Source organism: Rhopalosiphum padi, chromosome 2 (genome assembly GCF_020882245.1).
Source record: "Rhopalosiphum padi isolate XX-2018 chromosome 2, ASM2088224v1, whole genome shotgun sequence".
NCBI lineage: Eukaryota > Metazoa > Arthropoda > Insecta > Hemiptera > Aphididae > Rhopalosiphum > Rhopalosiphum padi.
The window spans coordinates 4,570,474-4,596,280 of NC_083598.1; the positions used below are offsets into that span (position 1 = coordinate 4,570,474).

Here is a 25,807-nt window from a genome sequence, read left to right on the forward strand (position 1 = left end):
TTGTATTTATTTTTGCGTCTTTAAGTGTATTTTTAATAGACGTGGAATCTGGGTCAAATGATTCGATCAGGATAAAGGGATTCTGAAAATCTGTCACGATAATATTAGGTATATTAATGTTGAACGGTGACAGTAAATTATCATTAAACGCAAATATCGATGTACGTGTAATCCGTTTTGGTGTACCGGCATGATTGTTTCAATGATCTGGATTTCTGTCAAAAATATAAATATTTTCAAAACTTGTATCGTTATACCAGGTATGTTTTATAATTTATAAGTATAGTTAGGTACATAACTTACTATAATAGCTATACTGAGTTGAATAAATTAAGGTGTTGTAACAATTTTTCGCTTACTAAATTTATAATCATTTAAAACAATTTTATTCTGTACAGTACCTATCTAAAATCTAATACCTCGCAGTTTGGATCTAGAAGTTTCATACTAATAATATGTATTATAGTATCGTATAATATAATATTCTACAGTGTCTTGTAAGATATAATATTTTCAAGTACCTGCAGAGTATCCGAGTATCTCGCTCTCGCCTATCTCTGGATGCTCGGTAAATCACCTCTCATATCGTGCCAATCTGTTCGTTTCGTTCTTATTCGCATCACGTCAACGGTTTTCTATTTTTCCGCAAAAATCGTCGGTATACGATATACGGCGATATATTAGAATAATACAATATGACATCGCGACGGGCCGGACAGGTATAAAGAGGTCTCATCACGGTCCGTCGTATCAAGTCGCTAATTTATTATTCATAAATCATCATAATAATTATATACATCACAATATGTTATAAACGTTTTAACAGGTTTCGTTGTTCTCTGTCATTGCTAACTCGTAATAATATCGTAATTATCATTTATGAGATGAATGGCCTTATATATACCGGACGGACGACGATGAATAAGTCACCGGGTCCATTCATTCCCCCGTGAGCTGCAGCGGTAGGTGTTATTATACGAACGTTTTTAATGTAAGCACCTCAATTGGTTTTACAATAATAATGGGTAATAACAATATTTAATATACACGTTGCAGTAAACACCACCGCCGTACGTTTTATGAACGGAATGAATGTGTTCAAACGTTTTAATTTTTTTTTTTTTTTCCATTCGACTTTTATGAAATCGTAAAACGACGTGTTATTTTTCGTGATTACATAATAGTAATAATAATATAATATGACCCGGTGCCCATCAGCCATCAGATGTCCGAGCCATTTTAATATTTTATATCTACGCGGAAAGAAAATAAGACGTAATAACGATTTACACACATATACTACGCTGTCAAACGTTATTAATTCGACATATTAATAATAACATTATAATATTATTATGTAACACGCGTAGTGTTTACCGTCCATCGGCGTCCTTTATAATACATAATATAATTTAGTATATTATACTATCCCTATCGTCAGCAGCTACGGTGGCCTTTGGGAAGACTATACGTAATACCGTTACTGTAAGCGAGGTCTTGGTATAAGGTTAATGTTCTCGCCGACCTTGCCCTTAGTCTATTATTACGTTGTATAACACGATTATGGTCCAAAACATTTTTGTCACTTCTAGAGGAGAGCTCGCCACGGGTGTCACGCGCTACAATATCATCGTATATTGAAAATGTCTGTTAGGCGCACTACTTACGGCTTATGGCATTATCTGCGTGTATAGTATCAAATATAATAATATGTATTACGCAGCAAAATATCTTTTATACACAACAATAATAGACAGATATATCGATCCATTCATTTTAGCTAACACTAACGATTTGAGACTGCAGTTTTTGTATTTTTTTTTTTTTGGAAAAAAGATTTTTCTATAATGATATAGGTATTGGTTTATTTTATTCATAAGCTGTGACAGTATACATACAATTGTACATCGGGCATTTGATAAATAGTCGATTATTAAGAAAATTATTTTTGAGTTTAAACCTATTTCCCGTTTAAATTTTATGATTTATTTAATATTAAAAATTATATTCATCGATTTGTTTTCGCAATTATAAAAAATTATAAGAATTATATACATTTTTTTACTCAATTATACGATAATATTTATCAAGCTACAAAAACAGTGTTTTTGCAAAAATACGAAAATGACGTGAAAACGTAAGCTACGCGAAGACAAAAAAAAAAGTCTTCGTTTCGTCCACATCGGTATACGAAATTCGCCAAGTGGCGGCGGCAGTAACACGATGACGACTACATAATATATTATTATTATTATTATTACTATTATAAATACTACACAACATTTGTGATTCGTGTGAACGTGTCGGACGGATGGCCAAGGGGGGAAAAACTAATCTCGTCCAAAACTAGTTATGAAGACTGTACCGCGGAATGAGAATATTATTATTACTATATTGGCCACTATTATAATATTTATGTCCGTCGTACGTCGTATTTCTCGTTTATTATTATTATTATTATTACAATCATTTGTTTACTATTATCGCGTTGTTTTATTTCTTCCTCGCGGATTTCGACACGACCGACCGATCCAGACCTATGGCGTGTAAGTTTATTGCCCAATATCGACAGTCAAAATATAATAGAATAATAGAACGCCGCCGTTTCGACTCGCGCGTGTGGTCGATTTCTTTAGCTCTCGGATGCAATCAGTATATTTTAAATTTTAATAATATAATAATGATAATATTAAACGTGTATAGTTGTTAGAATATATCACGTACGTGACGATGTTTTGTTGTACTTTTGATGATAATAATAATGTACTGTTGAAATTTTAAACTGATTATTTTTAATAAAAATAATATTATGATAAAAATACGTCTAATGTAATAAGTACTTACCTAGTAGTGAGTTTCAAAAAATAAATAGTTTTTTAGGTACATCGACCATATTATAGTTCGATTGAAAAATACACGTAAAACATTATCTATAACGTTAGACTATAGTTTATTACCTTTATTGATTATTATTGACAAATTATTTTTATTTTATTATTTATAAATTATAACGTGTAACACTAATGTCATTAAAAAAAAAACCCATTAAAATTTGTCGGACGCAACATTCAGGTGACACGAAATAACGGAAGCTTAAAATGGCACAAAATGAAAAATAGTACTGTTATATCAGTTATATTAATTATACTGTTTCCCATGCGTGTAAATATAAATAATTCTTATTAATTATTTATTAAAAATCGTAATTTGATATCGTTGCGGCAACTGATGTCGGGAAGGCATCCTTACCCACTACTTGTATTCATTAATACTTCTATAGTTCTATTTCTAAATGAGCATTACTTATTGTTACTTTAATATAAGTACTCATATGTAAAGTTTTAATTTTTTACAACAAATTTAAATTTTAGTTTTAACACATTTTATTTATTCATTATATTATACATAATATTAAAAATAGGTTTTTAAAATAAAACAATATAAATATATTAATAACAATAATTATATTTTCTTTTCTTTTCTTTTAAACGTAAAAGTACGCATTACATATATTAATTTTCTCAACACCTATGCGCGATATAATAGTATACATGATATATAAATATTTAATAGGATAAAATGAAAATAATATTATTTTATTAAATATTATAAAAGAATACTAATATTATATATTGAATACATTATTGGAATAGTGAGATGATAAAATAAATTGAACTTAGTACCTATGCCTACTCTGCATATATATTTATTTTATCAAACTAAATTTTTTTTAATAAAATAGTTTAATGAGATTCAATTACATTTCGATTATAAATAGTTATGTTTATTGAAAAAAATAATTTTAATTCAAATTGAATGCTTTAGCTTCTGAGGTGCGGTCAGCTGTCCCCTTATTGTCTTCCCCCAACTCTAACTCTGCAACTTATTTACCAAAAGGTATTAGAATGTGTTAGTTAAAGGTTGGGGTAGACGATAGTATAAATATATATATACTTAAAAAAGTGTTTAAAACTTTCCTGACCTCCGATTATATCTCTTTACAGAAATAAGATATTTTTGGAATATTAAAACGATACAATAATATTAAGCGCATAATTTATAATGTAAACTAAAATTATTACTATTGTATGTGAAGTATGTTAAAATCCTATACGTTCATAAATCTACAAAATTTATCACGAACATCTGAAATCTGAAGTATCTTTTTATTCTGTCAGATCATAGTGATACGGCCTGTATACGGCATAAAAAATAGTGTTCTCTCATACGTAAGATATTTTATAAAATGATGACTATGTATGTCTATTACATATTCACAATAATAATATTATATTATACGTAATTGCCAAATTTCGACTGTGATTAATTCTGTTTGAAAGGCTTTATAGGTATATACACAGTTAATTGAAAAATATCGATTTGCATTCTTAGGTCACTAACCTAACCGTACGACTGTCGACTGAGCTCGCGGCGTTTCCATTTTTTTTTCACTTAAAATATTGGCTAAATTACGTGCACATAGCATTCAACAGTTCGTACGAAATTACAATATTAATCTTTTCGCAATAAATTATGTTAATTATTAGCGAAATGTTTAAAATAATTTATATTATATAAGTATTCGTGTACTACGTTTGTTGATTGTTTGTGAACGGCTTAAATTAAAACATGTACACATTCGAATGAGATAATAAATATTTAATTGTTTTATTCCACAAAGCACAATATGCTTTGACGTTTTATATTGATTAATTAAAAAAATAATAATAACCTGGGAAATGCAATGTTTACAGGTGTCTACGCCTAAGTGTTAGTTATACTGATACGCAATTATATTGGAAAAATAATCACGAGTCCATCATGAGGCGTTTACGGTAAATTCATTATACTTCTATTACCTTAAAATATTGTATGCAACATGTAAATAAGATATATATATATATATATATATATATAGGTAATAACTAATAAGCGTGAGTATTAGGCGTATTGTGCAACTAATTCACTTTTGCAGAAATTCTAATTGAATATTAATTTATGTAAAAGGTCTTATAGTAGACAGTGTATAGTGCGGTCCGCGGGCTTGTTAATCTTGGTTTAGTTTTTTATATTATTATTATGATAATATTTTAATCTATGTAGGTCTCTAATCGAGTTATTCTCGCGTAAAAATAACTCTGAAAACTCAATATAATCTGTACTCTGAATCCAATGACGTGCATCATTACGTTTTATTTATTTTGTTTTGACTTTTCGCTGTTCAATTAAAATTAATTTAAGGCGATATCATAACACTATTAATAATTATTATTAATCAAATTCACATAATATCTTTCTATACAGGCGCAAAGCCGCAGGTAAACGTTTTCGCACAATTAATTGAAATTTGCCTATCTTATGAATATACAATATTCATTACCTATACAAACATAATATGCATATTATATCGTATATTTATGGAGATATATATATTTATATATATATTATAATAGATTATATAATGATGTTTATTTTTCTAGAGCGATTTTTATAATATTATAATAAATAATATACATAAGTATGGGTACCTATAGGTAGGTTACATGCATAATAGATTATCGTCAACAATATCAATCCGATTTTGTGAAAACCCGTGAATGTTAAAATAAGCACAAATAAATTGCACACGCCATACTACCTTATAATTTATTACTCAAACAAATTTTAGTAAAATTTCATTTCGGTTGGAAGATTATTATAAACTATTGAGTTTGGTATGGATTATAATATTATTATACGTATGTTATATTTTATAGACATTATTTTAAATAGTTTCCCACAATAAATGATCATTATTACGACGGACGACGTGTTTAGTTAAACTAATTCTTTAAATTTATTAATGTGGTATTTTTTCATCACTATTGAGACCAACTCTAATATCTACTTTTACAACTAAAATCATAAAAACTGCTCGCACTTGGACACACTCCACGTTATACGCACAAACTTATTTCACGAGTAAAAATTAACGGAAATGGTATTTCAAAAAAAAAAAATTCTACTTAAGTCAGTGGGCTATTGCTGCCATTCAAGAAAAGATTAGCGTTCGCTGTTATCACCCATTAATTACCGTGTGTGAAAAACCCGGTAGTTTGTAGACGACACTTTTGAACAGAAAAAAATAAAATAAAACGTACACACACACATTATATGGCATATATAGTGTACCTATATTAAGAATATTCAACGTAAAACGCGTTGAATTTAAGTTCTATAGAACCAATTTTATGTTATTAGGTTTATAGATAAGCCTATGATTAGGTTAAAGTGTAAAGAACTACTATCATACTTAGGTAAATGTAAAAACATTTTATGTGCCAAGTATCGGTTTTGTATGCGATATTTAAATTTGCTTATAATATCAAAAAATAACAGAGGCTGTTCTTGCAATTATGTTTAAAAATTGGTCAATTCACTATCATATTTAAGCTAACAATATAATATTTTATTGGTTCTGCTGAACTCAAATTTTATGTCTTACGTTTGTAAGACAGATAACACATGCATGAGTATGCGTCTTGTTGAGGAGATTGCAAATGTTCACTTTTTTAGAGTCTAGTATAGGCAATTTTCTATGTGCTTGCGTGTGGGTCTTGTAAATGTGTGCGTTGTAACTAATAAGTACATGTAATCATTAGTTTGTGTGATTCTATTGTTGTAATTTTAGTATATATACTGCCGAAGCAGTAAGTATTAAATAGTGTAAAAGAATCATGAGAGTGCACCCATAAGCGCATGAACAAGTCGCCACCACAACGTTGGGCGAACGAACGGTAAGATGGCCTATTTCTTAGACTTAACTATTTATACAAAGACCGTTTATACATAAATAATAACTATACTAGTACTAAAATTTTAGAATTATTATTTTAAAAATTAAAACACATTCTATGATAACTCTGATAAGCATTAGAAAAGGAAATCCTGAAGAGGTAACTAAAAATAAATTGAAAAAAGGTGATGACGTATGGAATATATAAAAAACAAAATTTATATATCAAAATAGAACTATAAACCTGACGTCACTACTATCACTATATAATATCCTTCACAAATTGTCAAATCAACCAACTAAATATGAGCAACAAAAGTCAAAACATATTCAAATCGTAAAATGTAATGAGAGAATTATTATTGAAGTTTATAGATGGTTAGTTATAACAGTGCATATTATATTGCTGTACGGGAAACTTAATATATTTAAATATGTTAAAAAAAATTAGAGCTGGAAACATCCAAGCATTTCTGAGACATTTTCATTTAAGATATTTTAATCTCTCAGCTTTCAAAGGTTACAAATTACGAAATTTCCATAGCATATTAAAATCAAAAAGGAAGAAAAAACCTGAATATTTACCAGGGAGGTCTTATTTTCAAGAAATTAAACCCATTCTACCGGGTTGCAAAAGCAAAATATATTACAAAAAATGTCTACATTACTACAGTCTGTGGACATCAAGCGCAAAACATAAACATGACTTCGATGTAAAATTTGTGCTATCTCTTTATGCGCAGGAAAATATTTTGAAGAGTACCATAAATAAAAATAATAATTAAATATTTTTATATTTTATTTATATTACAATTCTTGTATTTGAAACTGCTAAACCAGAATGTAATAGTTATTTTGTTAAGTTAAATTTAATGTTGAAAAATAACGTTATTTTTTAAATCAACAATGTATTTGATTATGTAATTGATATATGTGTTAACAAAAATAAAAGGGTTGGAATTAAAATAAGTATAAAAAATGTTAATACTGCTATAAAATTAAATTGATGATTTCGACAAAATATGTATATTAAAAATGTTTATGTATAGAGACATTAATGAAATAGCAGTAATGAAAAAGTGACACTTTATAACATACTTGTGAAACTAATTGGTATTTATAACTGTTTTGATAACGTGTTAAATAACTAACCATTTGCAATATTTCTTTAATTATGCGCTTATTAATATTCTCGTTTTTGAAATTGTATGTAATTATTATAATATTATATTTATAAATACCGTATTTTCAAATACTTTTATCTTTTTATGACATTGAAGTAATGCAAAATTAAATATATTTTTCTTTCAAATGAAGACTTCTCTTTCTCACTGTAAATTGTCTTTCGAAACTTGAATGTCCGAATGACTTGTTTCCGAGTTATTAAACTTTATTTGTACAGTGTACGTAATATAGACTGTATTATATTATAATAAATTTAAAATGTATGGGAGCTACGGTAGTTATACTGCATGAATCACAAAATGGGTGTAATGCATTAATACGTTTCAAATAGGTATATTATTCGAGAACGTTTAAAAAAGTGTAAGTATAGTTAAATAATTTTGAAAAACTATTGAAATAACTATAACCTTTAAAGTTTGATAACGTTACGTTTAAGTTGACTATGCTTGAAAATTTCAAAAATCAGAATTTGCATAACATAAAAAATAATATAATCAATGGATGAAATAGTGGGAGGGGGTGCTCGGTGATTCAGATTGTACCTGTATTCGAAATATTTACGTATATTATAATATATCAAATAAATAAATCATACAATCATACATATAAGCACTTTGGTACTAGGCGTACCCCAAGTGAACATATTGCGGCGAGCGTTCGCGTTCCGCTCGATGGTAAATTTTTTTTGGTCCCCTCACCGCTGACCGGTATTATAAAATAGACACACGTGCATGCTCGTATATACATACCTATATATAATATATAGTATATAATATTATAGACACACATCGGCGGTGGTTTTAAGATAAAGCTATGGGAACTTGGGGCATTAAAAACGCGTTGTCAAATGTATTTATACGGCAACAATATTGTTGCGTAAGCGACGTAGGTATATGCATAGTTTTTCCCCACCGAAGGCGGTTTTTTCTTCTGTATTTTGCATATACACGCACATAAACACACGATATATATATATATATATATATAAAAGTATAAATAGATATATGAAAATACTCGCACACGTCGTTAGACAATAGAGTTATGCATATATATATATATATACATTATATACCAGAGACCTTTATATATGTGTAAAACAAGTTTTTTGTTTGGCATATTCGGGGGTTTCGTCACTCATCGTCGGCACTCGACAGCGTATACATTATAATATAGTCGTCTCTCATCGGCAATATATAGCCAGGTATATAGCTAGGTACATAAAATATATCGTGTATGTACATAGATATACACACGATGTGTATATTATATTGCATTACATGTATTGGCGCAATTAGGGGGGGTGCTTGGGGGTCGCTAGTTCAGTTTAAGCGCCCGCGGCAACCGGCTTGTTCCCAAAATGTTTAGTAATCTTTTTTTAAAGATACTAAGTATATAGTCACGGATCCCATCTCCCTATACCCGCCCCAAAAAAAGATAAAATAAAAAAACTTATAAACTCGAACTCACTAATATATGTATATACTGATGGTTGGAACCAAAAAATTACATAACCCAGTATAGGTACAGATTGCGGATGCCAATGCAAGTTCATTTAATGGGATTATAAATAACTAAAATTGCAAATCTTTGTACACTATTTATTTTGATCTTAAATCAATATTATTAAATATTATTATCGTTAATATTGCTGTGTTAGGGCAAGTCCACGACGAAGGCATAAAATACGTAGGTATTAATTGAACTCGGATACTTAATACAGAGAAGTCGAAGTAACAAAAGAAACAAAAGAGAATTAAGTAGTTGAATTCGAGTTACGACGATGTGAACCGAGTCATTGTGTGGACCGATTAAATTATTCAAAAAACAAATGCTTTATAGGTTATAGCTATTTGTAAAAATCCAAAACCTGCACTCGGCGAGCCCCCTGGGGTTGCACGGACGACCAGTTAAAAAACCTCCGGACTAATACCGATTATTATTGGATCGTCGTTTGCCGGTTACGTAAATAAAAACCTCAGTCGATTGTATTTATCGGTTTTCCCCTAAAATCGTTTACCCATTGTTATACGCGAACGGTTTCGGTGGCGCGCGAGTAATCTCTACGGAAAATATAATAATAATAATAATATGATCTATATAATATTTCGACACGTGTCACGTGTACAGTCAAAAGGATTTGACGGTTTTGCTGAGCACCGGCGACGTTTATTACGCCTCACGATAATATTATTAAATAGCTGCCGATGCCCGACGAGCACTGCGCGTAGTATATGTATATCTGTATCCTGCACAATACGCACATTAACATATATATATATATATATATACATTATTATTATATAATTTTAATTTATGACGTGTTTATAGCGTTCGCGGGGTTCGGAAATAATAATTTTATCTATTACATTTCCTATTCGTATAATATTAAGTATGCACCTGCGCGGCCTACAGAAACGACGTTATATTATATTCGCACCAGTGGCAGTTAAATACGACTTCACAGATATATATGCCTCACCGTACGTCATAAAACGTCTTATTCTCGCCGTCGACAATTATTTATCGTGCGATTATAATACATCAGGTATATAGGTTGGTCGCTGTTTTGCACTATCCGCCGGCGTATCGTTGGGGGTAATAATAACGACACCGAAATAACGCCATTACTGCAGGAGTGAACACTTTACGTTTTGTATTTCATCGGACGTTAATAACAGGATTAGGCTCTAACCTTACGTCACGACCGTGGTTATCTAATGGAATAGACAACCGTGGTCACGATGTATCCATGTGGCCGTGCACATAGGTATAAACGTATCGATATTTAGATACCTACAGCGGATAGGTACGTATATTGTCGAATTCACTAAAAAAAAAAATATCTCCGCGTTTTTCCTAAACGGTTTCGTTGTGCAACCGAAAGATCATGATCACATACGGCCGTCCGGTTTGCGGTGCAGATAATGCGTATAATATTAATAATATAATAGAATAATATGTACGATGTATTATTATCGCGATAATATGTATAATAACACGACGATAGGCTGCTAAGTATATGGCTTAATAATAAAATATAAAATGTTTCATTGATTAAAAAACAATATTATATAATCGACCGTAACGTGGTGGCCGGTCGAGTCATGTACGAAACAATATTATGTGTGTAGAGGATTCGCCTGAATGGAAATTAGTCGCGGGACAAGCGTTTAAAAACGAGAAAACTAATTTCACTTGTGCAATTAGCAATAACTTTTGAGACGTGCAATAAACGTCCCGTGAAAGATACGAACGTTACCGTTTCTCGGAAAAGTGATCGACAACGAGTCGAAACCGGCCGTAGTAATACGCGGTACCTAAAAATATATCGTTCTGTTGTAAGGATTATGACGAGCATTGCACTAGTCAGGTGTTGGTTAACAGCGCTCAAAACCAAATCGATATTTTTTTTATTTTTTTTTGTAAGTTTTAGGTGTCAGGTACGTTTATTAATTTCATATAATCATATAATATATATATATATGTGTGTGTGTGTGTATTGTGTACATGTATATTATCTCGCCACACCCCACACATGCGTCGTCTTCGTCTTAGAACGTACAACATAGACAATTTGTGTTCGACAGCACCAATTTAGTGTACCTAGTAAGCTTCGATAATGGAGTGAATTGATTTGTTATCAGATTTAAAGGTCAGAAAACAATATTTCAAGCGTCGGCTTTATTTTTAATCATAAGTGTGTATATTGTATAATATCACAAATTAAAAATGGCATACCTCGCTTAAGAATTAAAATATTGAAAAAAAAAACAGTATAAATCAACGCTAAAATTCAAATGTCTTAAACAGATGATTGTCTTTAGATTAAAAATACCATATAATAGTGCTGTCAGTCATTTAAGAGACGGTATAAAACCTGTGTAGACATATTAATTTCCTGCGCAAGTTTTTACACGTTTTTGGTTTAATTTTTAAAATTATTATATCTTACCACTTTAATTTCAAAACAACTAAAATTTTGAAATGTCACGAACATATTTACGTGATTGTCTACACGTTCAATACACAAATATATAAATATTACCTAAGTTATTTGGTCTTAGACGTTTACTGTGTTAGTTGAATGTTATATATTGTATATATCATAATTATTGTATACTGATGGTCATAGTATAACATAATTCGTCTGTATCAAAAACTAAATAAACTCGGGTTATCAAAAACCATTCTTATAGCCATCATTCGTCTCCTCGCGCTTGCCTTGTATAACCTATAGCAGGGGTGTTCAACTTTAATAGACTTGCGATCGACCTCCGAGATTTTCTAAGTTGTCGCGATCGACCAAAAAAAAAAAAAGGTTGTCAATGTGTGTTACAGTTCTTTTATTCGATATCTGTGTATAATCTCGTTTTATTTATTGCTTTTTTCTAAATATGATTTTTATATTCCTGGGATATACAAAAATATACAATTTTACAAAAAAAAAATAATATTTTAATTGTTTTCTGAAAAAAATTCAAAATTTTATGAAAATGGGAAAAGGTGTCGCGATCGACTCAAATTCATCTCGTGATCGACCGGTCGATCGCGATCGACTGGTTGGCCACCCCTGACCTATAGTATCAGCTTATCTACCATATATATATATATAACAGAATATTCTGCGACAAGATTTCAGGCTTTAATTATCACGTCATCGACTATTGCCTTACGCAACACAAAAATACACAGAACGTTCTATTCTGGTAAATAAATATATCGAAATTGATCGAAATTTTTTTCGGGCGATGTGTGAATTTGCTAAAATTGTTTTACAGTCGTCTTTGTATTATTTCATTTTATTATATCAAACCAAATAATAATCTCGTCGCTTTTGATGACAGTGTACTACTGCGATTGGCCACTTAAAAGTTGAAACAATAGCCCATCAAACCTAATCTAACCTGTCCTTGGCAATGGGACATTTTATTTATCTGTGCAATATACATATTAATATTCTGTGAAAATACAAAATCTATTTTCAATTGGTGTCCTATTATAATATACATTTATATCTATAATCCATACCTGCTGCAAACTGTTATCGATACGCGTAGGTAGAAGCGGTTATACACGCATATCGGTTATAATACTTATAATTGTACCGTCGAGAATCAAGATGTGTGTGCGGGGGTGGTATTGATTTATCCTCCCGTGATAGATAAATCCATTCATCTTAAAATATATTATATACCATACATATAATCTATTATTTATATTGGCTTGTCAAAATACTATAAACTAAAAAAAAAGTTGTAAAATAATTGTAACCGTCGCCCACACATTACACATTCGAGTAAAATACAAACAATATTGTTATTGGGTTTGAAAAATATTTTAATAAAGTATCGTATAATAAAAACAATGTTTTGGTAATAGAGATCGATATAGGAACATTTGAAATAAATATCATGATATTATTATTTCGTTCACCTTCGATTAACTTTCTATTTGTTAAACATCTAAAAGCGACTGTCAGCTTTATGCGGTGGGTGTTAGTGAGTATGGCTGGAGTAGAAATCTCTAAAGATAAATGAGTTTGAGAGACAAAAAAAATATATATTACTAAAATAATAATCTATCGCATTTATAAATAATTGCGTCTTTTTGGTTTGTGTTTAACGTAGAATATCGGCAAAATTTGGTTAAAAAAGTAAAAACATTTTACAGAGTACGACATGCAGCTAGCACCAAACAAACTTGGCTGCATACGATTTCGATTTTCGAGTGGCTGACACAGAAATTCCGTTTTCAAAATAAAAAATAACATTATCGGTTTCGAAATCTTTATAATCCAACAACAATACAATTCTGTGCGGGTCGAATTTCGAGGAAATCACTAACGTATTCATATGAATAAGGTAAAAAAAAACTCCGTTCATTAAGAAAAAAAAGGACAATTAGACGATTGTAGAAGAAGACGAAGAAAAAACCGTTTATTTCATTATTAAAAGCAGTAGGATAGTTTTCGAAGCAATAACAATAATAATAGGTAATAATAATAAAAAAAATAATAATAAATTCCCCGCCGCCGATAACGGATGGTTCCCACGCGGGTGTTTGTGTAAATACTAAAAAGCGTTTTTTTCAGCAATTATCCGACACTTTGACAGACTTTTGAGCTGTAATAATACATTACTTTATATTGTATTACTATCGACGCACATGAAATCCATTCCATCGTATACATACATTTGTGTGTGTGTGTGTGTGTGTGTGTGTGTGTGGATGTGTGTAATAAGTAAACGTAGGTACATCATTTATTGATTAACCTTACTCACTACTACAATATTATGTACGATTTACAGAGATAACAAATGTAAATCTGTTATTCTTATAGTTCAAAGTACCATATCCGTTTCGTCTTATCATAACGTTCCAAAATGTAGAACTAAATATATACGGTGATACTTACCGTATGTATTTATTAATCAGACTATTTACACCGACTGTGAATTTTTTTTTACTTGTAATAAAGTATAAACAACAACAAAGAAGAAATTTAAAATTATTATTGTTATTATTGTTGTTGAGTCGATTATTAAATAAAATATTATGTAAAATAGTATATTTAACATACAAGCATCATACAGCAATCATAACATATACACAGAGAAATAGGTATGAGACTGAAATTATTTTTATTGATCATTTATTTTAACGACATTCTGACGACGCACAACACTTTGTAACTATTTATTAATTACTAATAAGTTATATTGCTAAATAGTAAAACTGTTAGGTATCTAAAAAATATTGTTGCATTTTATCTACACCACTCTACGATCTTATAATATTATGGTAGCGGTAGCCTGGTAAATTATCAATATACCTTAGTAGTCCATATGTGTGTGATAGGTATGTTTCAAACGGTTAAAAATCAATTTATGTGAGATTTTAGTTTTTACCACTCACATATACATATATATATATATATGTATATATTATGCAATAACTGGTAGTTTAATAAATGAATAATAATAGGCGTTGTTAACCAAGTCGTTTTTCCCGTATTAAAAATCATAATCGACGGCGATTTAAATATAATAAAAAAACACTCGTATTATAAAGTACAAAAAACGATAAATAAGACTTAAAAACTATATTATATAGTATTGCGTTCTAAGTTTTAGTCCGTTTCAAAACCAATTATGTGAAAAACTGTGTTGCACTGGGGTAAACGGTTTCAAATTAACACAGACGTCACGCAATATAATACTAATATAATAAAATGACAAAATTAAATAGGTAATGTTCAACACACGCATCGTTTAATAGGTATACACACCTACGTGTAAGTGTAATACTGTTACGCGCCGTCTCGAGCAATATAGTAATTATATTATCTCTGGTGACAATAATAATAATAATAATAAGTATTCATTCAAAACCCAATTTTATTTTCGCACGTTTAATGCTCAACAATAATAACAATATTATGTAACTCGAGCCGCGAGGGCGTAATCGTTTGTGTTGGAGTGCATTTTTTTTCTCCGCCGACCGAACTCGGTGTAACGTGTTATTATGATTTGATTTTTTGATTTTGATTCACACTAACAATTTAATTATATTGCGCGGTAATTGTATGTCCATTATAAAAAAAATATAATATTATTACTTACGATGTAAATACGCGTTGTACAACGACTATAATATTATTATTATACATAGCCACAACTCGCAATTGCATAGCGCACTCTAGCGAACAAATGTTGGAAGTTGCTACGTAAAAAATATCAAAATGTAGATAGTACTCCACTCTCTGATCTTAAATAGTATTATAATAATATCGTGATAATAATAATTATTATTTTTGTTATTAGTAAATTAATGTAAATCATTTTTTTTTACACTTCGGCTTTGAACCGTTATTCCAATAAAAACGGCACGACCTTTATCTGTGAAAAAATGATGAATAGTAATTTCACATATCAATATATTACATATACCTATAGTACAGTACACTATCGTATATGTAAAATAGTTAACATTAAACTTGAAAATCATAACGATTAATTAAAATAATATATTCACCGGATATATCACCCATGACCTTTATTTCGATATCACGTATAGTAGGTATCTAAATAGTAATATAGTATTATATATTATTACTTTTTTTTTTTTTATATTATATAATATATGATCTAAAAAATATAACAAACAATCTATTCGATTTGCATTTTTGATATCAAAGTTATTTATAGAATGTGTTTCAGGCTAAAATAAAATATTTAAATAAATAAAATTGGTAAATATTAAATTTACAATTAAATAGATTTTTAGGATTTTTTCATTGCTTGTATAGTTAAATTTTATGAATCATATAAAATGTTAATATAAACCTTTAAAATACATAAGCTGTGTAGTGTCAATGGGTTGTAGTAACAATAATAATATTACACAGAGTGAAGTATTAGATAAACTGGCATAATATACAATTTTAAATTTATGTTTATCAATTGATCTATAATCCTTAAATAGTTAAATATTATATTTTATGCACGTTAAAAATCAGCCTCATCTATTTTAATGATAATATAATATTTGACGGCCACTGTTGTAATGCTACTGCAAATGCTGACAATCATCAGTAAATGATAACACTCATAACCTAAATAAATGTACGAATGTTGGCGAATTAAAAAAATGTGGACATTAATTATGTAATATTAAAATGTAAATAAAAAATTTTGCGAGAAAAACAGGTTTGGTTTTAACTTTGAACATGGTTGATATACGTATTTATTTAACAAAATATATTGATAATACACGAATAGTTATGTGTTTAATTGAACGATTAAATTTTATCTTATTATTAAAATCTTCAATTAAATTCATAATATGTATTCATTTGTAAAAAAAATATATTATTAAAAAGAAAAAAACGAAAATGGTAAAATAAATAAGTTTTAGTATTAGTATTATAAGTAACTTTATTTATTAGAATAAGATAATAATGTTTTGAATCGCATAAAATTTCGATAGTTTTACGATGCACTTCGTTTTGCCATTTGCAGAGTATACCCGAGTATACTCTACCGCTCCCCCCCCCGACCATATTTTTAATTAGAATAATATGCAATTATGAACTTAATATAATATATAAATGAGAATATTAAATTATTCATCAACATTTTAAACGACATGTCAAGACATTAGACAGTCCTATGGTATTGGTGTTTTAACCATAGTTGGGTGGCGGGTATGATACAGTAATGATTATAATATTAATATGACGGATGGTACTATCAATTATTATAATTCGAAATTAAAATTAAAATGACTGATGTATATCATAAAAATTTACTACCACATAAAAATTTAAGATACCAGAATTTATTCTGCACAATGTTTGAGGACAGTATGTTGTATGTCAAACGTTATATTATTGCATTTCATCAAAACGTAAACATGTTAGAACGGCGGATTGGATAGGCAATATAGAGGCAATCTTGTGTAGAATTCATAAGATGTATACACACATATTTTATTGTAAAATACAAGTAGAGCCGATGTAGTTGCAGGATTACTCAACTAATAATTACCCGAAGATAAATAATATATACCCAAAGTTAAAAATATAAATTACAATAAGATATATGCAGTCGATGCATCTATAATACTTCATTGCATTTTTCAATATACTATAAATGTATTATTTTTGTTAACTATTAACACAATTACAGTAACTATTACTAGTTTGTAACAAACATTAAATCAAACTCTATATTACTAATGATTAAAATGCCCAATACATACTTTTTGACGTTTGTTTTCTTTGTTGTAAAAAAAAAAAAAATGGTTTAGTTACTATTTCATTATTATATTGTTCCCTATTGTTCACGGTAAAAAAGCTAATTCGTTTATTTCTAAGACTATTTAATTTGATTTAATTTTTGTTCAAATTACTAAAATAAAATACAAACATCATTAATAATACAGGTGATTAAGTAATAAATTATTCACAGCGTGCTGTATACTTCTGTAGTATTGAACAGTAGCGTTATTTTTTTTTTTTTGGGGGTGGAGGGATAATAGGGTGGTGTCGTGTGATAGCTCCCTTTACATCTAAAATAGCCACAGCGACTAGCCCGACAAAATTAAGTCTGAGTAATACGTTAAAAAATACGAATAAGGCATTAATGTACATATTTTATAAAATATTTGATTCGTTTAATTAGTTTAAGTGTATTTTTATATTTATTATGTATTATAATATTCAGTTGTAAACGGCAGGCTTAGTGAGATTTCTGTTTTTAAAGTAAAAAAACGTAAAGTTGGAGTTTATCAGTCATAACACTTATGTTTTTGGAATATATTTTTAACAATGTTGGAGTTTTAAGTCAAACGTAATAGGTGCCGATTATCGTCACGCATTATGAAGTTAACGTTAGTACGACGTGTTGTGTAAGCAACAATTTAGGGACAATCGTTTTAAGAATTCAAAGAAGTATATTGAATATTATACAGCGTTGATGGAGGCAAATAATCTATAAAAGTAAAAAATAATTATTTTATTATGATAAAAAATGTATTGTAGAATGTTTCAAAATTGTTGTAAGTGATTATTTTATGTACCATACGTATACAGTGGTTATACAATTACAAAGGTCGAGTATTGCTTACGTATTTCAGGTGTGATCGAAATTTATACTATTTATTTTGTATTTGGATATATTATGTTTTTAAATTAATAATATGCTGATTATAACTAAAATCGAGTTATATTACGAAAGACGATTTGAGTGGAGATAAATAAATTAAACATCTGAAGGTTCTGAGTATTATTGTTGAGTGTTGAGTGACTTTTATATTCATGTTTTTTCATGTTATTACTACATTACGCCCATATGATTATTATAAACTTCAATACAGATTGTATATTATATTCAAATAAATGCTAAAAAAGAAACATCTGAAGTTAGACTAATCTATCAAAAATCGGCTTGATTAATTTAATAAATCGACAAAATATAAATGGATCTTTAATGAATTTAAATTTTTAATAATCAACGAAAACTTATCGCTATATAGAATTAATAATTCAAATGTTCACGCATAAACAACTTGACTATTCAAAATTATGATTTTGAACGATTCGGCCAAATAAAATATGCATTTTTTTAATAATCTAGTATTCTAGTTGAATTGGTAACGAATTCTGCTAAGCGTGTTTTATGCATATTTTTTAATTAACAGGAATCGTGGAAACCACAAATCAAATAATAATATGTCAAACAAGTAACAATTATTCTGTCATTTAACTTTGAGTTATTGTTTTACCATACCGATGGATATTATTTTCCATGCCCGAGCAACCGTTATGGTACCTTAACACATGTTCGCATCACAAACATTAGAACGAAAAACGTCATCGTACTGTGAACATGACAACATCTTTTATAGTGGGCTTAAGGTCAATTTTAGTGTTATCGAAAACGTTTGGAATCATAAGCATAACGTATACATTTGAATCCGGATTACTGATCAAAACATCGAGTATTATGGTTTACAACTGCCTAGAAATAACGCGAATGATCGTATTGATATGGTTTACGTACATTTTCCACTTAAATAATACGTTTTTACTCCGAGACTTGGTGTTGCTCAATTTTTGGTCTTCAGTTGTCATGGCGAGAGTTAACGAACTTTGTATCATCAAGTATTATCATACATTATTTATTATTATTATTATTATTATTATTATGATATGTTACAAATAAGACGTTCATAGCTATTAATTATTGCTATATACATACCTATTATTCTATGGGTAAGTTAAATTGTACTGTTTAAATTTTTATAAAACAAAAATCATAGTAATTTAATAGTATTAAACCGTACGTATAAAAATTAAAAATATATAAAATTAATCATTTAAAAATGACCAATAATTATGATATATTATAATAAATATGAAATCAATTGGTAGGTACAATCTTATATACGAACGTGTTTTAAAGTATTTTGGAGTGGTGCGAGTTCTTTTAACTAAAATAGTGAACTATGCAGCTATGCAGAGCATTTTTCAGTAACTTGAGTGGTAATACATTTTAATATTTTGGAGGATTTAGTGTAAATTTTCATTTCGTATCACCCATGCAAATAATTTGCTGATATTCTTAGTACTTTATTTTGAACGGAAATATAATAATCATGATTTAACAATACGTCGTGTTAAACTTATTTAAATCACCTATTTGAAAATCATAATATACCGTATGACTTACTCATCACACCATCGTTTACAAAACGAATAATATTTTAAACGTACAGTGTGATACATTATAAAATTGTTATATCACGAAATTGAGTGTACTATTTTTATGATAGGCTAACATATCATAATTATATACCAGATTAAATAGGTCGAGTTTTCGTATGCATGTTATAATATGCGTTGTATGGTCAATTTGAATAAAAAATCTTTTATCAGTGATGAAAGGAATGATTCACATTGACAACGGAGCACAAAACGTGTGTTTTTCGCGTGTGCCATCAGAGAAAATGGACGAATTAGGGTCTTTGCCGCCAAAGATAAAGTTAGTTCCTTGGAAACGCAGAGGTATTTTATGAAGTCGTCAGCCACTCTCTGGTCGTCGCCATGGACATGTCGTCTATTTCACCAGTGCACGAGCACCAGTCACATAAACTACACCTCTCAACACCGGATATTGCGAGTGACAACTTCACCTCTTTAAAATAATGTCGCGTTTATTTGGATTCACGTGTTTAGCAAGTGCACTTAACTATATTATTTAATAACTTAATACTATAGCTGCGAATCAGGTAAGGTGCATGATTAGGTTTAATATAATTTATTTTATTATTATAATTTATTTATAAATTCTATACACGGCGTACTTGATCATATTCTCGAATACACGACCCAACAGCCTTCCAAACATCAGGAAGAAGGTATTTACGTAAATTTGATATTAATACTTGGTAGGTGGTTTTATTCTCCAGCACAGGAAAAGTTGGAAATGATTCCCAGACCCGGGCCCATTACCAAGGCTGAGACCTACTTTTAACCTTTTTATATTTTAGTATTTATTTTCTTTCTACTGTTACGTTATTAGAATTTTATTAACTGTCTTAGAATGATCAACGGAATAATCGAATTCGATAGAAAAGTCGATGGACTTCCACTGACGGTAATGGGAGAACTAACTTGTCCGACGACGAAATACAATTGGAATACATTTTTGGCCGCGATTTTCATGTTGTACATCAGCATCCAAATATGTTCATTGTGGCTGTGGCCGCCGGCAAAATATGACCTCAGCACCGTCGTTAAATATTTTTTTGAGATGCCGTGCATCATGGAGTTCGTGATCTTTGCCACGTCGTACTTTTATCTCCACAATTTGGGATCTAGATTCGACACGTTGAATAGTCTCTGTAAGCGGTTACCCGACGGACTCGTAACCAATGCCGACACACCGACACAATCCGAAATCGCCAAGTTCATAGAAAATATACGGTTGTTACACGCCGAACTGTGTGAATTGTTGCGTACGTTTAGTTCGGGCTACGGCGTGGTGTTGTTGTTTTACTTTGTGTCCAATTGTTTGGATCTCTTGCGGTATTTATACTATTTGTTACACATGTCCAGATATTTATCGTCCAAAAATAGTGTTTACTTTAGCACTTTAAACATCTTATTGACCGTTGTGATTTGTTTACAAAACGTCATCTTCGTTATGATTTTACTAATGATTGTATCTTGGATAAATAAAAAGGTAATATAATAAAATCAAAAATATAATAATATTTTCCTGTCTTTTTTTTTATTTTCAGAAAATGGAAATAGTTTCATTTATAAGATTAATACATATTTCAAAACTACCACTTGTTACTAAGTTGCAAGTAATTATAATTGTTGTCCAGTTGATAACAATGAAAATAATATACTCACCTTAATAATAATTGTTTTAAAATTACCCACATGAACTCTTTGTTTTAAATGTAACTTATTTATAAATATTTCTTCTAGATCAAAATGTTCATGAATCAATTATCAGCTTATGAAAGTGATCAAATTACAGCTTATGGTATTTTTCCTATGGATTTGCGATTTTTATTATCAGTAAGTGCCTATAAATTTTGTATTAGCATTTGAGGTTCTGCCTTAATGTAGAGTAACATATGTAGTAATAATCTTATTGAAAGATATGTTTATGTATATACTTCTTGAACTAGATCTTCTAATAAATAAACAAATATAGTGGTTTTAAAATAGAGTATTACAGTGGTCGCCGCTTATTGTAATCACGGTTAATGTTATCAATCGTTTATTGTTATCTAAAACTATAAGTACGGGTCGGATGTACACGTATATGCGTAAATTATGTCGGTTATTATAATCAATACGCCTCATAATGTTATCAGTTTGAGGTCATAAAGTCAACATTATGCACGAGAGATTGTTTTAAACATGGAGGTTTTGCAGAAAATATCGAGTAGGAGGAAGAAGAAGAATATGAAGAAATAGACTTAGATTTTAAAAATTGGTTCAAAATGGTTCAAAATGAAAATATACCTTCACTCCTTCACATCAAATTTTACCGAAGAAGTTATTTTACATGCTATATTAGAGACATATAAACTTGAAGAAATTGAGCTTTAGCCACAAACGTATACCTACTGAAAAACATACACGTTCATTTGGAATGAGAGAGCCCCTACGAGTATTACAAAGAGAAATGCAACATCACTTGTCAAATTTTGAATTACATTATAAATATGAACATTTTATTAATAATCATTTAACGATACGAAAAAAATAAACATTACTACATTTTTTTAACAATTTTAAATTTTGTATATCTACCCACAAACTTTAAAATTTAAATAGCAATAAATTATAATTATTTATAAATAATAATTTTTGTTAATAACTATGTGTGTATTAAATTTGATACAACATTACATATTTATTTTTTTTTTATTTTTTTTTTTCAACTTTCGTTTAGTGTTATTAATCGGATTATATCATCAATTATGTCCCTTACCAAAGTGATTACATTAAGCGGCGACCACTGTATTTGAATAAGTACCAGTTATATCATTGGTTAATGATGTTTTAAATTAATTTTTTTAAAACACCCTCAGAAACTATTTGAAAATCCAAACAAGTATAATATCTTTAAAATACAAATGCTAACAAAATCTAATCGGAAAATAGTGTGATACAGAGTGTCTCGTGAAGATTTAGCCATTGTAAATTATCTTGAAATAATTGAGATATAATAACTCTGGGTTTTTAATAAGATACACAGGGACAAGAACTACAAATGTTTTATTATTTATTCATTTTAGTTTTGGTAAAAAAGTTAAAAAATATATTTTTTTATCTCATTATTTTCTAAAATTAAAGATAGCCATTTTGTAGAGTTCGTTTTTCTGAAAATATTGACTTTTTAACATTTTAATTTCATTAATCTCCCGATTTTTAATATTTTCTTTTAGTTTTGTAAAAAACTGTGAATTATTTAATACGTTAGTACTATCATTGTGTCGAACATGTGGCCCGCGCGCTAGTTCGGCTGGCGAACGGTTTCAGTTTGAAACTAGAAAAAACATTTAAAATCAGGAGATTAATGAAATTCAAATGTTGAAACGTCAATATTTTCAGAAAAATGAACCCTAAAACATCGCCATCTTCAATTTTTTGAAAATCATTAAGTAAAAAATGTGAACTTTAATTTTTTTTACCTAAACATAAAAATAAATTTTAACATGAAATATTTGTAGATTTTGTCCCTGCAAATCTAAGCCCAGAATTATGAATATCTTCATTATTTCAGGATATATTGTAATGTGTAAATCCTCCCTGGACATTCTGTTTTATTACAGTGTTCATCGATTGGTAAACTAGTCAAAAACAAGACACATTATTCTAAATGTAATTTATTATTATTTTATAACTGTATGTATACAATATTATGTAACGGATCAAATCAGGCACAAATAATACATAATATTATGTTTTAAGTTAACAATTTACGTAAGAAAGGTCTATACAATTTATATAATTTTGTTATTGCAGTTCCTCTTATTACTCACGACAACTTTGGCCACATCGCTACAAATGAAAGAACATCCATATTTGATTAAATTTAACAACGCGTACCATTCATATTTAAAGTTCGAGTACTCAAATTTGCACGAATAAGTATATAACGTCTCACTTAATCACGTATATTATTTAATTTATTACAGTTTAATGTTTATACTGTTTACAGCATCAAATTATTCTTACCCGGATATTTTAATTATTATATTTGTTTACACGTATATATTTGATTATACGTACTTGTGTTTGAAATTTTGCTTTCGACAGGTATCTTAACGTATTGGATTATATTACGTCATGTCATATCATACAGATTAATTTATTATTGTGAGTTATACTTTAAGGCTTAAGCACCTACGTAAGTGTGTTTTTAGTATTATATAATTTTTTTGTAAATAAATAGCATTTGTTATAAATAATATTAAATGGACATTCTTATTATGGTAATTTATAAAATATATTCAACGTTCTAAGGAACACTCAAGAAATTATAAATTTAATGATGACTATACATTTGAATTATAAAATATTTAACGGTAACACTCGTTACCGCTGTGTAAATATTTTTCAACCGAAAGTCGTGTATGTGTCTTTTGAAAAGTAACATCGATCGCACGACAGTCAGTTTTTATTTTTGTGTTTGAAACGGAATGTTAAGTTCTCATCGCCATTATACACTTAACGCGTGTTCTATAACTTGATGGTGGAAATCGGATGTACCGCCGTCGCGCTCGACGGTCTCTTTTTCGGCTCTTCCATCCGCTTCCTTCCTTCGACACTGTGCTTCATACCGTACAATACGTATATAAACAATCCTATCATCAGCCAAATTCCGAAATGGATCCAAGTGTGTATGTCGAGTTTCATCATCAAGTAAACGTTCAACAGGATGCTCATGCACGGTATCAGCGGAACTAGTGTGACCTGTGGGCTTAGACCACGGGACAACAGACTTTTTCCAATTGTACGTATCTGCATAATAATCGATATCGATAATCGGTAAGTTATCGATGTCCATGCATGATTATTGAATAAATCGTTTTTTTTTTTTTTTTTTTTTTTTTTTTTTTTTAATCGAATAATAGAAGCATTATTAAAAATTAAAAATTATAATATTGTTCACTTTAAACGTAGTAAATTGTATGTTCCCCTCATAAGTCGTGGTCATCTACTACGTGCATTTGAAGTTTCAGATTTCACATTGATCTATTTACAACCAATAAATATTTAAAATATTTCGTATTCACTATCAAATTTTAATGGTTGATTTTTACTGGCCATCGTTTAGATAGAAAATAGTTAAATAAATAATAATTTATTTTTGTAAAAAATAAAATATAATATGTTATTATTACTATATGAAAGAGATCAATAATAATTTGCACCTAAAGCAAAAGTTCTTTGGTCAATTTTGGCTGACTGGCAAGTTATAGCGACTAACATGTGTCTGTAAGTTGCATTTTATTTAATTTTAATTAGCTGTGTTTTTAGAATGTTTTTAAATACATTTATTTTATTTTGAAAAGTATTTGTGGGAGTGGATGGAATTCTAAAATTTAGAATTTGTAAATAAAGATTGTTTTTTATCAAATCATTATTCATTACCTGCTGGTAAGTATATGGTAAAGTTTTTCACAAGAATAATATGTCAAAATTTGATTTAAAGTTGTCAAATAAATATGTACTAATTATTTGAAAATACATATTTTATACGTATTTAATAATCCATTACATAATACAGAGAACAATTCTTAGTAAACTTG

At 29.2% G+C, this 25,807-nt stretch overlaps 1 protein-coding gene across 1 annotated transcript; it reads left to right on the top strand.

Annotated features, from left to right (window-relative positions):
• The first annotated feature begins 21,081 nt into the window (after positions 1-21,081).
• LOC132923457 (uncharacterized) lies at positions 21,082-24,224 on the top strand. Its single transcript, XM_060987455.1, has 4 exons — positions 21,082-21,708; positions 21,767-21,835; positions 21,963-22,055; positions 24,018-24,224. The coding sequence occupies exons 1-4, from the start codon at positions 21,124-21,126 to the stop codon at positions 24,141-24,143; spliced, it is 873 nt and encodes a 290-aa protein (XP_060843438.1). The 5' UTR covers positions 21,082-21,123; the 3' UTR covers positions 24,144-24,224.
• The last annotated feature ends 1,583 nt before the right edge of the window (positions 24,225-25,807 follow it).

Bases quoted from the DNA above. Each gene is read 5' to 3' on its own strand.
- LOC132923457 (XM_060987455.1), top strand. From the start codon at position 21,124: ATGGGAGAACTAACTTGTCCGACGACGAAATACAATTGGAATACATTT. The intron at 21,709-21,766 runs GTAATATAATAA...TTTTATTTTCAG, and splicing joins TATCTTGGATAAATAAAAAG to AAAATGGAAATAGTTTCATT. The intron at 21,836-21,962 runs GTAATTATAATT...TATTTCTTCTAG, and splicing joins CACTTGTTACTAAGTTGCAA to ATCAAAATGTTCATGAATCA.